This window comes from Orycteropus afer, unplaced genomic scaffold, assembly GCF_000298275.1.
Source record: "Orycteropus afer afer isolate SDZICR_OR568_19922 unplaced genomic scaffold, OryAfe1.0 scaffold00182, whole genome shotgun sequence".
Lineage (NCBI taxonomy): Eukaryota > Metazoa > Chordata > Mammalia > Tubulidentata > Orycteropodidae > Orycteropus > Orycteropus afer.
In genome coordinates, this window is record NW_006921769.1 from 3,029,963 (window position 1) to 3,040,912 (window position 10,950).

Consider the following 10,950-nt stretch of genomic DNA (forward strand, 5'->3'; position numbering starts at 1 on the left):
GATTCTGATTCAGTCAGTGGTCTCACTAGGGTTGATGCCACCCAACTCAGTAACTCATAATGGCATCCCCCTGTGGGCAAGGCTGGCCGGCGGAGCCTGCCCTCCCTTGCACACACACAGTGGAGCAGCATGCCCCTACCCTATCCCTGCAGAGTCTGGGAATTCACTAGTATGACCAACTAAACTCAACTCTGAAGGCCAGCAGAAGGACTTTGAGGATACAAGCTTTGTCTTGCTTTTCTTTTTTTCTTTTTTTGTCGAATGTGAAGAGACGAACAGCACTCCAGGCAGAGGGAGTAACAAGGCTAAAGCTCAAGCCATGAAAGAATATGTCACATTAGAGAAGAAAATGAGTAAATGGTACCAATGAAGGGTAGAGTTTATGGTTGAGACTACTGGGAAATGGAGGTGCAGAAATGAACAGAAAGGAGGGGTTCTCATTACAAAAGATCTTATATCTAGGCCAAGGAACAGATTATGGCACCACGAAACCTTCCTCGTCTCAAGAGGTTCCCGTAACTAGGCATCTTCTGTCATAGAATAAGCAGGACCATGAGCCACAGCACTCTCATCAACTATGAGAGCTCTCCACTAACAAACAACTATTTGTGGCTTTAACAAGCAAGTTCCCTGACTAGACTGAGAACTCATTAAGGGCAGGAGCTATCATGTTTTATTAGAGTTTATATCCCAGAGGTCTACTGCTACAATTCCTCCATTAACAGAGTCAAGCACCTGTGATGCACCAGCTATTATACTAAGCACTGGGTACTCATGGATCTCTGATGAAGTGATATTTAGGTGATACCTGAGGATGAGAGGAGGCCAGCTTACAGAATTTTCACCGTTCCTATCTTATCCTTCCTCTCAAGGAGTCCTGACAGTAAGATAGGTAAGCATTCAGCAGCTAACTGAAAGATTGGTGGTTCAAGCCCACCAGAAACTCCGTGGATGGGGATGAGGGGAGACCTGGTGATCTGTCCACATTAAGATTTCAGCTTAAGAAATCTAATAGGGTAGTTCTACTCTGTCCTATAGGGTTGCTAGGAGTCAGAATCTACTTGGTATTAAATAACCTCCTCTTTAACACACTTTGTTTGGATCAAAATCATCCTTCCCTGAATTCTCCTGCTTCTTATTCCTCTTCCTCTATATTCCTTATTCTCTTATGGATATCATTTCAGGACTCAGTCCAGCCCATTGCCTTCTCCACCTAAGATCTCATTCTACTCTTCTCATTTCAAGTTTTATTTTTCAAAAAATGCTTTTCTATTACCCAAAGAACAGCCTTATGCTTGTTAGACTATTTTCATATAAATTATTTAACTAAGAGGCAATGCAAGGTAGTGGATAACAATGTATCTATAGGTGTTGGTAGTCAAACACCTACAAATCAGATTCCCAACTACATTCTTGGTAGTTTTGTGATCTTGGGTACCTCTCTAAGCCTGCTTCCCCTCCTTTATGACAGAAATTTTTAAAAAGTTGATATCAAGGCAATTCCAAATCATGGCAACTCCAAGTGTATCAGATTAGATGCTCTCCAATGAAATTTCAGTGGTTGAATTTTCAGAAGGAGACTGCCAGGCCTTCCCAGGTACCTTTGGATGCACTAAAACCTCCAAGCTTTCAGTTATCAGCCAAACACATCAACCTTTTTGCACAACACAGGGATAAAACCAAAAACGAAACCTGTTGCCATCAAGTTGATTCCAACTCAGAGCAACCCTGTAAGACAGACCAGAACTACCCAACAGGGTTTCAAAAGCGTCATCTTTACAGATGCAGACTACTTTATCTTTCCCCCACAGAGTGCCTGGTAGGTTTGAGCCACCAGACCTTTCAGTTAGCAGCCAAGCTCTTAACCACTGTACAACCAGAGCTCTTATGACAGGGACAAGGGTAATTGCTTTTATATGCAGCATCTCATTTAATCTTCAAAAGAATCCTGGGAATAACTGTAATAAGGGTATCCAATTCTTCTGGAGATTAAATGAGATACTGTTTATAAAAGCAATTAGCGTTAACACCAAAAAAAGTCAGCCATTTTATTATTAATCATCAAGTCAGCATCCAAAAGAACTTAAGACATGATAGTACCTTGTTAGAGACTTTTAAAAATGACTAGAAAAAAGGATATGTTCAAGATCAGAGAGCTAGACAGGCACCGGGACTGGGCTGCCTGCCGGCGACGCTGAGCTACCCCATCAGTCCGAGATGGCAGAAGTGGAAGAAACCCTGAAGCGACTTCAGAACCAAAAGGGTGTGCAGGGAATCATCGTGGTGAACACAGAAGGAATTCCCATCAAAAGCACCATGGACAATTCCACAACTACACAGTACGCCAACCTCATGCACAACTTCATCTTGAAGGCACGGAACACCGTGCGTGAAACTGACCCCCAGGGTCAGTTTTTTACTCACTTATCCAACAAACGTTTATTGGTGCCAAGCACTGTTATTAGAAATAGGAAAAAACAAACAAACAAATCCTTCGAATTTGCTCCAAGAAAAATGAAATTATGGTTGCACCAGATAAAGACTATTTCCTGATTGTGATTCAGAATCCAACTGAGTAAGCCACTCTTGCCCCGGTGTTATTCCTTAATTTAATGCTCCCCAAGATGACTAGTGTTGATCATGCCAACCCCCCTGCAAGTGGAAGTCACCTGAGAGCCCACTCACACCAATCTAGTGACCAAGGGTGGGCTCCACTCCCCCCACCACAGGAATCCCTCAGGTGCACCAACTGCTCCCAGGTTCCCAGGCTGAGGGACTTCTTCTAGGAAGATCCCCTCCCCCCCCATCACTTCTGGGGTTGGGAGCAAGAGCTTGTGAGAAACAGCCCAACCGGCTTCCTTCTGACCTTCATTCAGTTCATTTGTCACCCTTGGAAAAGGCTGTTTTTCTTTAACTAAAAATAACCAAGATGCTTGCTTTAAAAAAAAAAAAAATCAGACAGCTGTATTTGTAGTATGGATTGTCCAAAAGTACATTTCTGGCCTCGACCTATCAACACAGTCACAATATCAAACCCTGACCTATGATCATTTCTACTTGGATGATCTACTACAGCTTTGTCAAAACTTGATCATCTTCCCACAAAACTGACTCCCCTGGAGTCTTGTCACTTCAGAGAGACTCCATCCTCTCCTTCATTCATGTTTATAATCACTAGTTTGTCATGTGTAATCTGAAAAGTCTGGCAGATCCATCTTTTTGTCTTCATTCCCATAGCAAAGCCTCTAAAGTATGGAAAGACTATAGAAGCAGCGATGCAAGCCTCAAAGGTGGAATATCACTGTGAGTCCAGATGAAGTCCTGAGTTAACCTCCTGATTCATTTCCCTACCAGGAGTCTTGGTCTATTTCAAATTGTATGCAGTACAAAGGAGCAAAGGGAAATCTAAATATAAGATTATCCCTTGATAGTACAGAAAATTATCACAAAGTAGATCAAAGTAAAGCTACGCAAAGTCACCTAAAAGACACTAAATGGTTCTCATTAAAACCTGAGGCATGATGTTTGAAATTATTAACATGACTTATGAAAAATGGTGTCAATCTTAAGAGTAGTCAGAATGAGGAGAAAGAGAAAAGAAATCTGGAGAGAAAGAGTATGTGATCTGACTGATATATATATGCAAGAAAAGCCCTATTGTGAGGATGGATGAGTGCAGGGACTGGACTCATTTTACTGAAGCTGTATGAGCAAAACAAAGACTCTAGTCCAGGAACCAAGAGAAAGCAGACACAAAAATAATGCCTTACACATAAACTTTCTCTTATCATTATAACCAACCTTCGAGTTCTAATTCCTTCCTCACAACCCACCAACAAGCAGAACATGTACCACTCAGGAAGATATATTTAATTCCTTTTGCCAATTCTATTTCTCACATGTTAGTTAATAAACTGTCATTCTAATTTACACCTTTCCACCTCTCATAAACAAAACAAAAAAAACTCATTGCCATGGAGTCAGATCCGACTCATAGCGACCCCTCCTTGGGTTTCCAAAGCAGAAGTAGACTGCCCAGTCTTCCTTCCGAGGAATGGCTGGGTGGGTTGGAACTACCAGCCTTCTGGTTAGCAGTCAAATGCCTTGGGCACTATGCCACCACAGCTCCTTCTATCCCTTATGATGGGGAAAAAAAAAAAAAAAATCACTGTCATTGAGTTGATTTCAATGCAGAGCGACCACCACTGGGTTACCAAGGTGGTAAATCTTTATGGAAGTAGATGGTCCCATCTTCCTTCCAAGGAGTGGCTGGTGGGTTTGAACCACCAACCTTCTGGTTAGCAGTCAAATGCCTTAGGCATTGTGCCACCACAGCTCCTTATCTCTTATAGCAGTTATTTATTTGTTTGTGGGAGGTGGGTTTTTATTTTCTGTTTCTCTTGCTTGGCCAGTGAGGTAGAATTACATGATTCAGCTCTTCCAAGTCCCATTGACCAAACACTGACTGATAAGATTGCATTTGTGTCTGTAAGACAGAAGCTCAAATCCTGGACTAAAGAGAACTGAACAAGGTAAATGTCAACCTCTGAGGAAAGCCATCATGCTTTAATAAACCCATCTCTCCAGCGCACACTAACACAGACCTGTCATATAAACCATGTATACATCTCTGCCAAATCCCATTCATGTTTTTTAAATGCTACTTTCATCTTGCTGCAACTTAGTAGCTACAACAGATCCCTACTGCCTTTCATGTCATTTTTAAGCCACCAGTTTATATGAAAGCAGCTCTGGTGGCACAGTGCCTAACGCATTTGACTGCTAACCACAAGATTGGTGGTTCAAACCCAACAGCTACTCCAAGGAAGGAAAACAAGGCAATCTAATTCCGTAAAGATTTACCCCTTGGAAACCCAAAGGGGGCTGCTATGAGTCAGAACTGACTGGATGGCAGTGAGTTTGGTTTTGCTTTGGAGTTTGTATGAAAGGCCATTCTCCTATCCCAGGGAAACCCCGCTATATCAGCCCTGGCCTCGGCACATGCCATAGTCCCTGTACCTCCATTCTTCTGTTCACATCCCTTCTCTAATTCATCAGCTCTTCCCAAACGTCTTCCCTTACTATAAATTCCTTTAGGCACTTCAATTAATACACATGACTGATCTTAAAACTCGCTCTTGTCATTGTCTAACTAAGCTCAAGTACAATATGACTTTAAGAACCCTCATTCAAAGTACATACTATGTAAAGGGCTGAGCAGGCATCTCATACATGTCTTCCTGAGTCAAAATTATTTGATAACCAAATACTAAAAAGCTAAATCTTCAGCCTATACAAGGTTGGGTCTGGTGTTTTTTTTTCCTTTTGTTTTTGCAAATCAAATCCAGAACGTGTAACTGATTCCTTTAAATATGAAATGTGCTTAGTCTAACAGCAAGGCCGACAAGTAACTTATACTCAAATCTAAGTGTGTACCACCCCCATCCAAGCATGTATTTTAATACAACCAAAGCTGACAATAAGGCATATAAGCAACCTTTCTTACAAGAGCCAGACCCAGCATAGCTGTTGAGCTCTCCCTGGAATACAGCAGACTGGGTCCCAGTAGGCTGTTACCTAGGAAGTCAAACAATTCCAATTACCTCACAAATCTGCAGAGACACAAGTGTTTGCCAAAAATACAAGGCCAATGGTGAATGGAGCCAATGATACAGTGGCTCTGTGAGCCACACGTCATAGCAACAGGACTGGCATCACTCTGAAAAGTGTATATGGACAATACATCAGCAAAAATGAAATACTCCATGTGGTCTAAGTTCATCTCCCAATGTTTATCACAAGATGACACTATAGTGAAGGAGAGTAGGTTGCTCATCTTTTTTAAATAAAATGAAGGATAATCTGTAAGGAGCTTTTACTCTTATTCAGTTTTCACACCTTATAGTACAACCCTTTTTTACATCACATCAGGAAAACAATTAAAGAAACTGAGAATTTTTTATTAATAATAGTTTATGTACACTGTGTACATTTAAAAGCAGCAATGCCTTAAGATAGTCTCCAAATTGTGAAAATTTCCACTTACTAAATCAAAAAAAAAAAAAATTATTTGTTCATTCAACAAGAATGTATTAAGTTCCTAAACTAGGCATGAGGGATTTAATGGTGAAGATAGTTTTATATCTGCCCCCCAAAAAAAATTGCATAAAAAGTATTTATTCATGTTTCCAAGACTCATGATATTCCAAGGTCAATCCAACTTTCTGCTGATTCCTAATTTTAAAAAATTTATTCAGAACTTCCAAGACTTGATGAAATAATATTTCCAGGGGTGAAACATATCCAAAAGTGAAAATTCTGCATTATAACTTCTTTTATAAATGCCTTACCAAAATTCAAATATCCACTATATAGTATACCTACTTGGTGGCTACTGAGATAATTTCAAAAGATCTGATAAAAAAAAAAAAAAAAATGATACCATTAAACAGCATTCCAACATGTTTTTTTATAAAATTAGATGGCTGAGCTTAAAAATCAGAATTATAATTCATGAAGTAGATTTGTTCTTCATTACCGCCATGAAACATAGATAATATAAATCACCAGGTAACATTACCAATTATGCTAGAGCAGCATCAGAATTACTGACCCCTTCTAAGGATTAATACTTCTTTCAAAATACTATCTCATGTGAGGCAAAGCAATTATTAAGCCCCTTAGAAAAGCATAAGCCCTTCGTAACATGGCCACAAAGCAGTTTTCTGTTCTGCGTACAGAACTCATTTTTCTCCTCTGAGACTACCTCGTCATGCACTATTTGTCACTAATGGATTGGGTCATTCCTTAGTGTAACAAATTTGCTCTCCAGAGAATAAAGCAATGAAGAAAAAGTATTTCAATGTCTGATACTCAGAGTTTATTAGACTATACATAACGCAGACTCTAGCTGGTTTATTTTAAAAAGGGAAAATGTTAATTGTATGTATAATCAAATTCTTAAATCTGATGCAACAGTTTCAATACCAACACATTACATTTTCTAAGTACATCTGCCACATTGAAATCACCCTCACACAACAGAATTTTTTAAGTTTCTATTAATCCCACACCAAATCACCTAAATTATATGCTAAACTACACCAGTTTCGTAGCAAGTGTGGTAAGGTACTTTATCTACTACAGATAAATACATTAACTGTTTTTCTCATTATTGACTTCTGTGGTAGTGAAGGTTGTGTGTCAGCTTGGTTGGCCTGATTTTGAGTGACTGGGCAGCTAGATGTAGTATTCTCTATGATGAGACTGGTAATCAACTCCATGGTGGACTCTACTATGAGCAGCTGAGTAGCTGCCTTAAGGATGTGGTCGGCTCCCAGTATATAAGAAGACACACTGAGAAAGGTCTTGAGTTTTTGGGACATCTGGATCCTGCAATTGGCTGAGTCTTCATCTCAGTGTCCTACCATGTTGTCTGCTGATCTTGGGACTGTTAATGGACTTGAATTAGTACTCTGCCATGTGGTTTGATAATTTTAGGACGTGCCATTTTACCTGATGACCTTGGGTTCGTCAGCCTCAGCAGCCAGCAGCTGTCTGAATTAAGAAAAGCCTCCAGCTTCAGAGGGCCAAGAGCAAGAGCTAGAGCTGAAGCCCAAAGTTGAGGGCTTTCACCCGGCCCCTGGAGCTAGGACTTTGAACTTGGACTTCTATCCTCCTAAAGTGTAAGAGAATAAATCCCTGTTTGTTGAAGCCACCCATTTGCGATATTTTCTGTTAGAACTACACTAGAGAACCAAAACAACCTCCAAACTTAGTTTATATATATATGTATATGTATATATACATATACATATATATATCACATGACTAAAATGCTCCAAGTCATCATTGTTTAATGCAATGTTTCTCACTCTGATATATACTGAACTTAAAAACCAAATCAAACTTACTGCCATTGAGTCAATTCAGACTCATAGCAACCCTACAGGGCAGAGTAGAACTTCCCTTTAGGGTTTCTAAGGCTGTACTGTAAATCTTTACAAAAGCAGACTGCCTTATCTTTCTCCCATGGAGTAGCTGGTAGGTTTGAACAGCCAACCTTCTGGTTAGCAGCCAAATGCTTTAACCACTATACCACCAGAGCTCCTCACTTTGAACTTGTTATCTTTATTCCTTGTGTCCTCAGTTCTCTACACATTCCATAAAAATCTTGCTGTATTTGTGACTGGCCAAATTACTGCAGGCACACCATAATAACTACTCATCTCAGCTAGAGAGCATTCCAAAATAAAAAAAGGTCCACTTTTAAGGTACTGCAAATTTCTCTGGTAATTTGAACGATTTGTTGCTTTTATCAAACAGCAAATGTTTCAACCTTCCCATCTTCCAATCAGTATGGCTCACTAGTGTTAATACTGGGGAGAAATACTAAAGGGAGAAAATCATTTAAACATTTCATATTTATATGGGTATCTTCCTTTTTAGCATCTCTCTTTGCTTTCCAAAATTCTGGTAGGGAAAAAAAATTATCTCCTTGTAACTTCTCCCTTGGGAGCTCTGGTAGCATAGTGGCTAAGCCTGCTAACCAGACGGCTGGCGGTTCAAACCCACCAGCCACTCCTCGGAAGGAAGGTTGGGCAATCCTACTTCCATAGTGATACTGCCTCGGAAACCCAAGGAGGGGTCGCTATGAGTCGGGGCCGACTCGATGGCACATAACAACAACAACAACAACAACTTCTCCCTTTGTGAGCTATCAAAAGGAACTATATTTCAGAGAGCTAAAGGCTTACATTTTGCTGAGGCCTGAAAAGTACAACAGTTTAGTGTTTTATTTTGGAAAAAAAACTAAAAATACCTCCTCCACCCCACTCCAGACCTGAGCACTTGTGAAAAGGTGTTTTATGTAAATCCCACTAGTCAAATCCTGAGGAATAACCTGGGTACAGAGTATATTAACCACCGTCCTTTCAAAAGCTAAATTTACATTCTATTGAAATAAACTTTTTAAAAATGCAGAAAGGATTACAATTATCCCAGCTCTTTTTTAAAATTGAAAAATTAATTCCAGATATTAAAAGTTCATTTCCCCCCATGAAATCCTGAATATCGTATGCATGTCAAAGAATGACTGACATTTTATACCTTTACTTTAGAAACTTAGGGATCCCTGGCAAGTTACAAAGCAATTACCTAAACATTCCAATGACATTTAACTGCTACCAACCTGCCTGATGTTATTTAATCGGCCACAGCTGTTGGTGCCACAATACCTGAATGTGTGAACCAAGAATTGAGCCCTTTATCCGACAATGAAATCTTTTGGAGCCAGACTTGTTTTGTGTCTTCCATGCAGCTTCCCCACTCCACATAGGACTACTAAATTCCAACAGATATAACATGCAAATCGCAGCCACACAAACACATGTATATACAGTTTCACACACACACAAGGGGAAAATAAAAAAAACATTCAAGACTGCTTTCAGATCCCTGCTCTTAGTAAGTGGGTGGTATTTTGAGTAAATTCTTCATATTTTCATCATTATGGGTGACTGAGTATCACTCTGGGACCAATTCCTCATATACGTCAATCATCAATAGGGATTGAAATGGAACTTGCTGAACAGGGAAACTGGAACAGCGCCTGGGGTCTGAAAAGCTTGCAAGTGGCCATGGAAGGCTCAACAATTGATCTGTATTCACCAGAAGAACAGAGGAATAAGGAGAATCTGGAATAGGAGGAGGATACGATATATATGGTTAATTGCTTCCATGAATAGCTGCCTCCTTTGCCATGAGACCAGAACTGGATGGTGAACCATTACTGATCATTTTTGATCAAAGGTTCCAGAGAAAACCTAATAAAAAGAGGGGAAATACAGAACAGAATTTCAAATTCTCATGGACTCAAGATGTTCTGGAGCCATGGAGGGTAGATGAAACCCTGAAACTATTACCTTGAAATAACTTTCAATCCCTAAACCAAAAGTATCCCCTGAAGTCTTCTTAAAATGGAACAATAGTTTAGCTTAATTAGTAAAAAAAAGAAGAAGAAGAAGAAATAGTTCACCTTTTTTAAAAAGCATTATACTCTTTAAAAAAATATCTTTATGGGTTCAAATTTACAACAACTCAAAAAATTAGATAGGAACCTTAGAGGACAAAGGGTTTATGCTAATGAAGAAGTAAACAACTCAGAAAAGGAGGAGGAACATTGTTGCACAACATGAAAAATGTATTCAATGTCACTGAATTTTACATGTAGAGTCTGTTGAATTGGTGTATGTTTTGCTGTGTATATTCTCAACAACAACAAAATAAATAACGTTAAACAAATATACAAATGTCTGATTATGGAATTAATTCATGATGTTTGCAGAGAACTTGAGAAATATCAAAACTTAAACAAATAAGCAAAAGACTTCCAACTGTTTGAAACAGTGATAACCATTCATGATAGTTTGGATTTTTTAGATTTTCTTTCTATGAAATATTTACATGAAATTAATGTACTCTGCAGACAATGCATATATTTGTGTACATACTAAATATATGAGTATAGGTATACATTACTGAAATTTTGGATTTCTATTCATTCTTTGAAATATTTATATAAAATGCATATATTCTCACAGCATGACTACATATATGTTCATATATATTTATATTGTGTCACAATATATTTTTACATTGTTAATAATCTATATTTATGCATTTTATTATTAAAATATTATTTTTAAAATTTACTTTAGTACCAAAAAAAATTCAGAACTACTGTTTGCAGTTGTTCATCTACTTTTACAAAAGGTTCAAGGGTCTACCAGGAGTTCAACTATTAGCTGCTCCATAAGAATTCCATGAAAACCCAGAGGCTCAGAGAAGTTAAGTAGCCCACTCCAAAGCAAAATCAGTAAAAGACAAAGGTGGGATTCCAGCCACGTATCTGACAGCAAGTTCTGAACCCTTACTACTGGGCAATGCAGC

General features: G+C 39.0%; 1 protein-coding gene across 1 annotated transcript; it reads left to right on the forward strand.

The window, feature by feature from the left end:
* Nucleotides 1–2,217: 2,217 nt before the first annotated feature.
* Nucleotides 2,218–2,579, forward strand: DYNLRB1 (dynein light chain roadblock-type 1). The gene is made up of 2 exons (XM_007947363.1): nt 2,218–2,414; nt 2,486–2,579. The coding sequence occupies exons 1-2, from the start codon at nt 2,218–2,220 to the stop codon at nt 2,577–2,579; spliced, it is 291 nt and encodes a 96-aa protein (XP_007945554.1).
* Nucleotides 2,580–10,950: the final 8,371 nt, after the last annotated feature.

Excerpts from the sequence above, each read along its gene's own strand:
- DYNLRB1 (XM_007947363.1), top strand. The coding sequence starts at position 2,218 with ATGGCAGAAGTGGAAGAAACCCTGAAGCGACTTCAGAACCAAAAGGGT. Across the intron at positions 2,415-2,485 it reads ACTGACCCCCAGGGTCAGTT|ACAAATCCTTCGAATTTGCT; the intron begins TTTTACTCACTT and ends AAAAACAAACAA.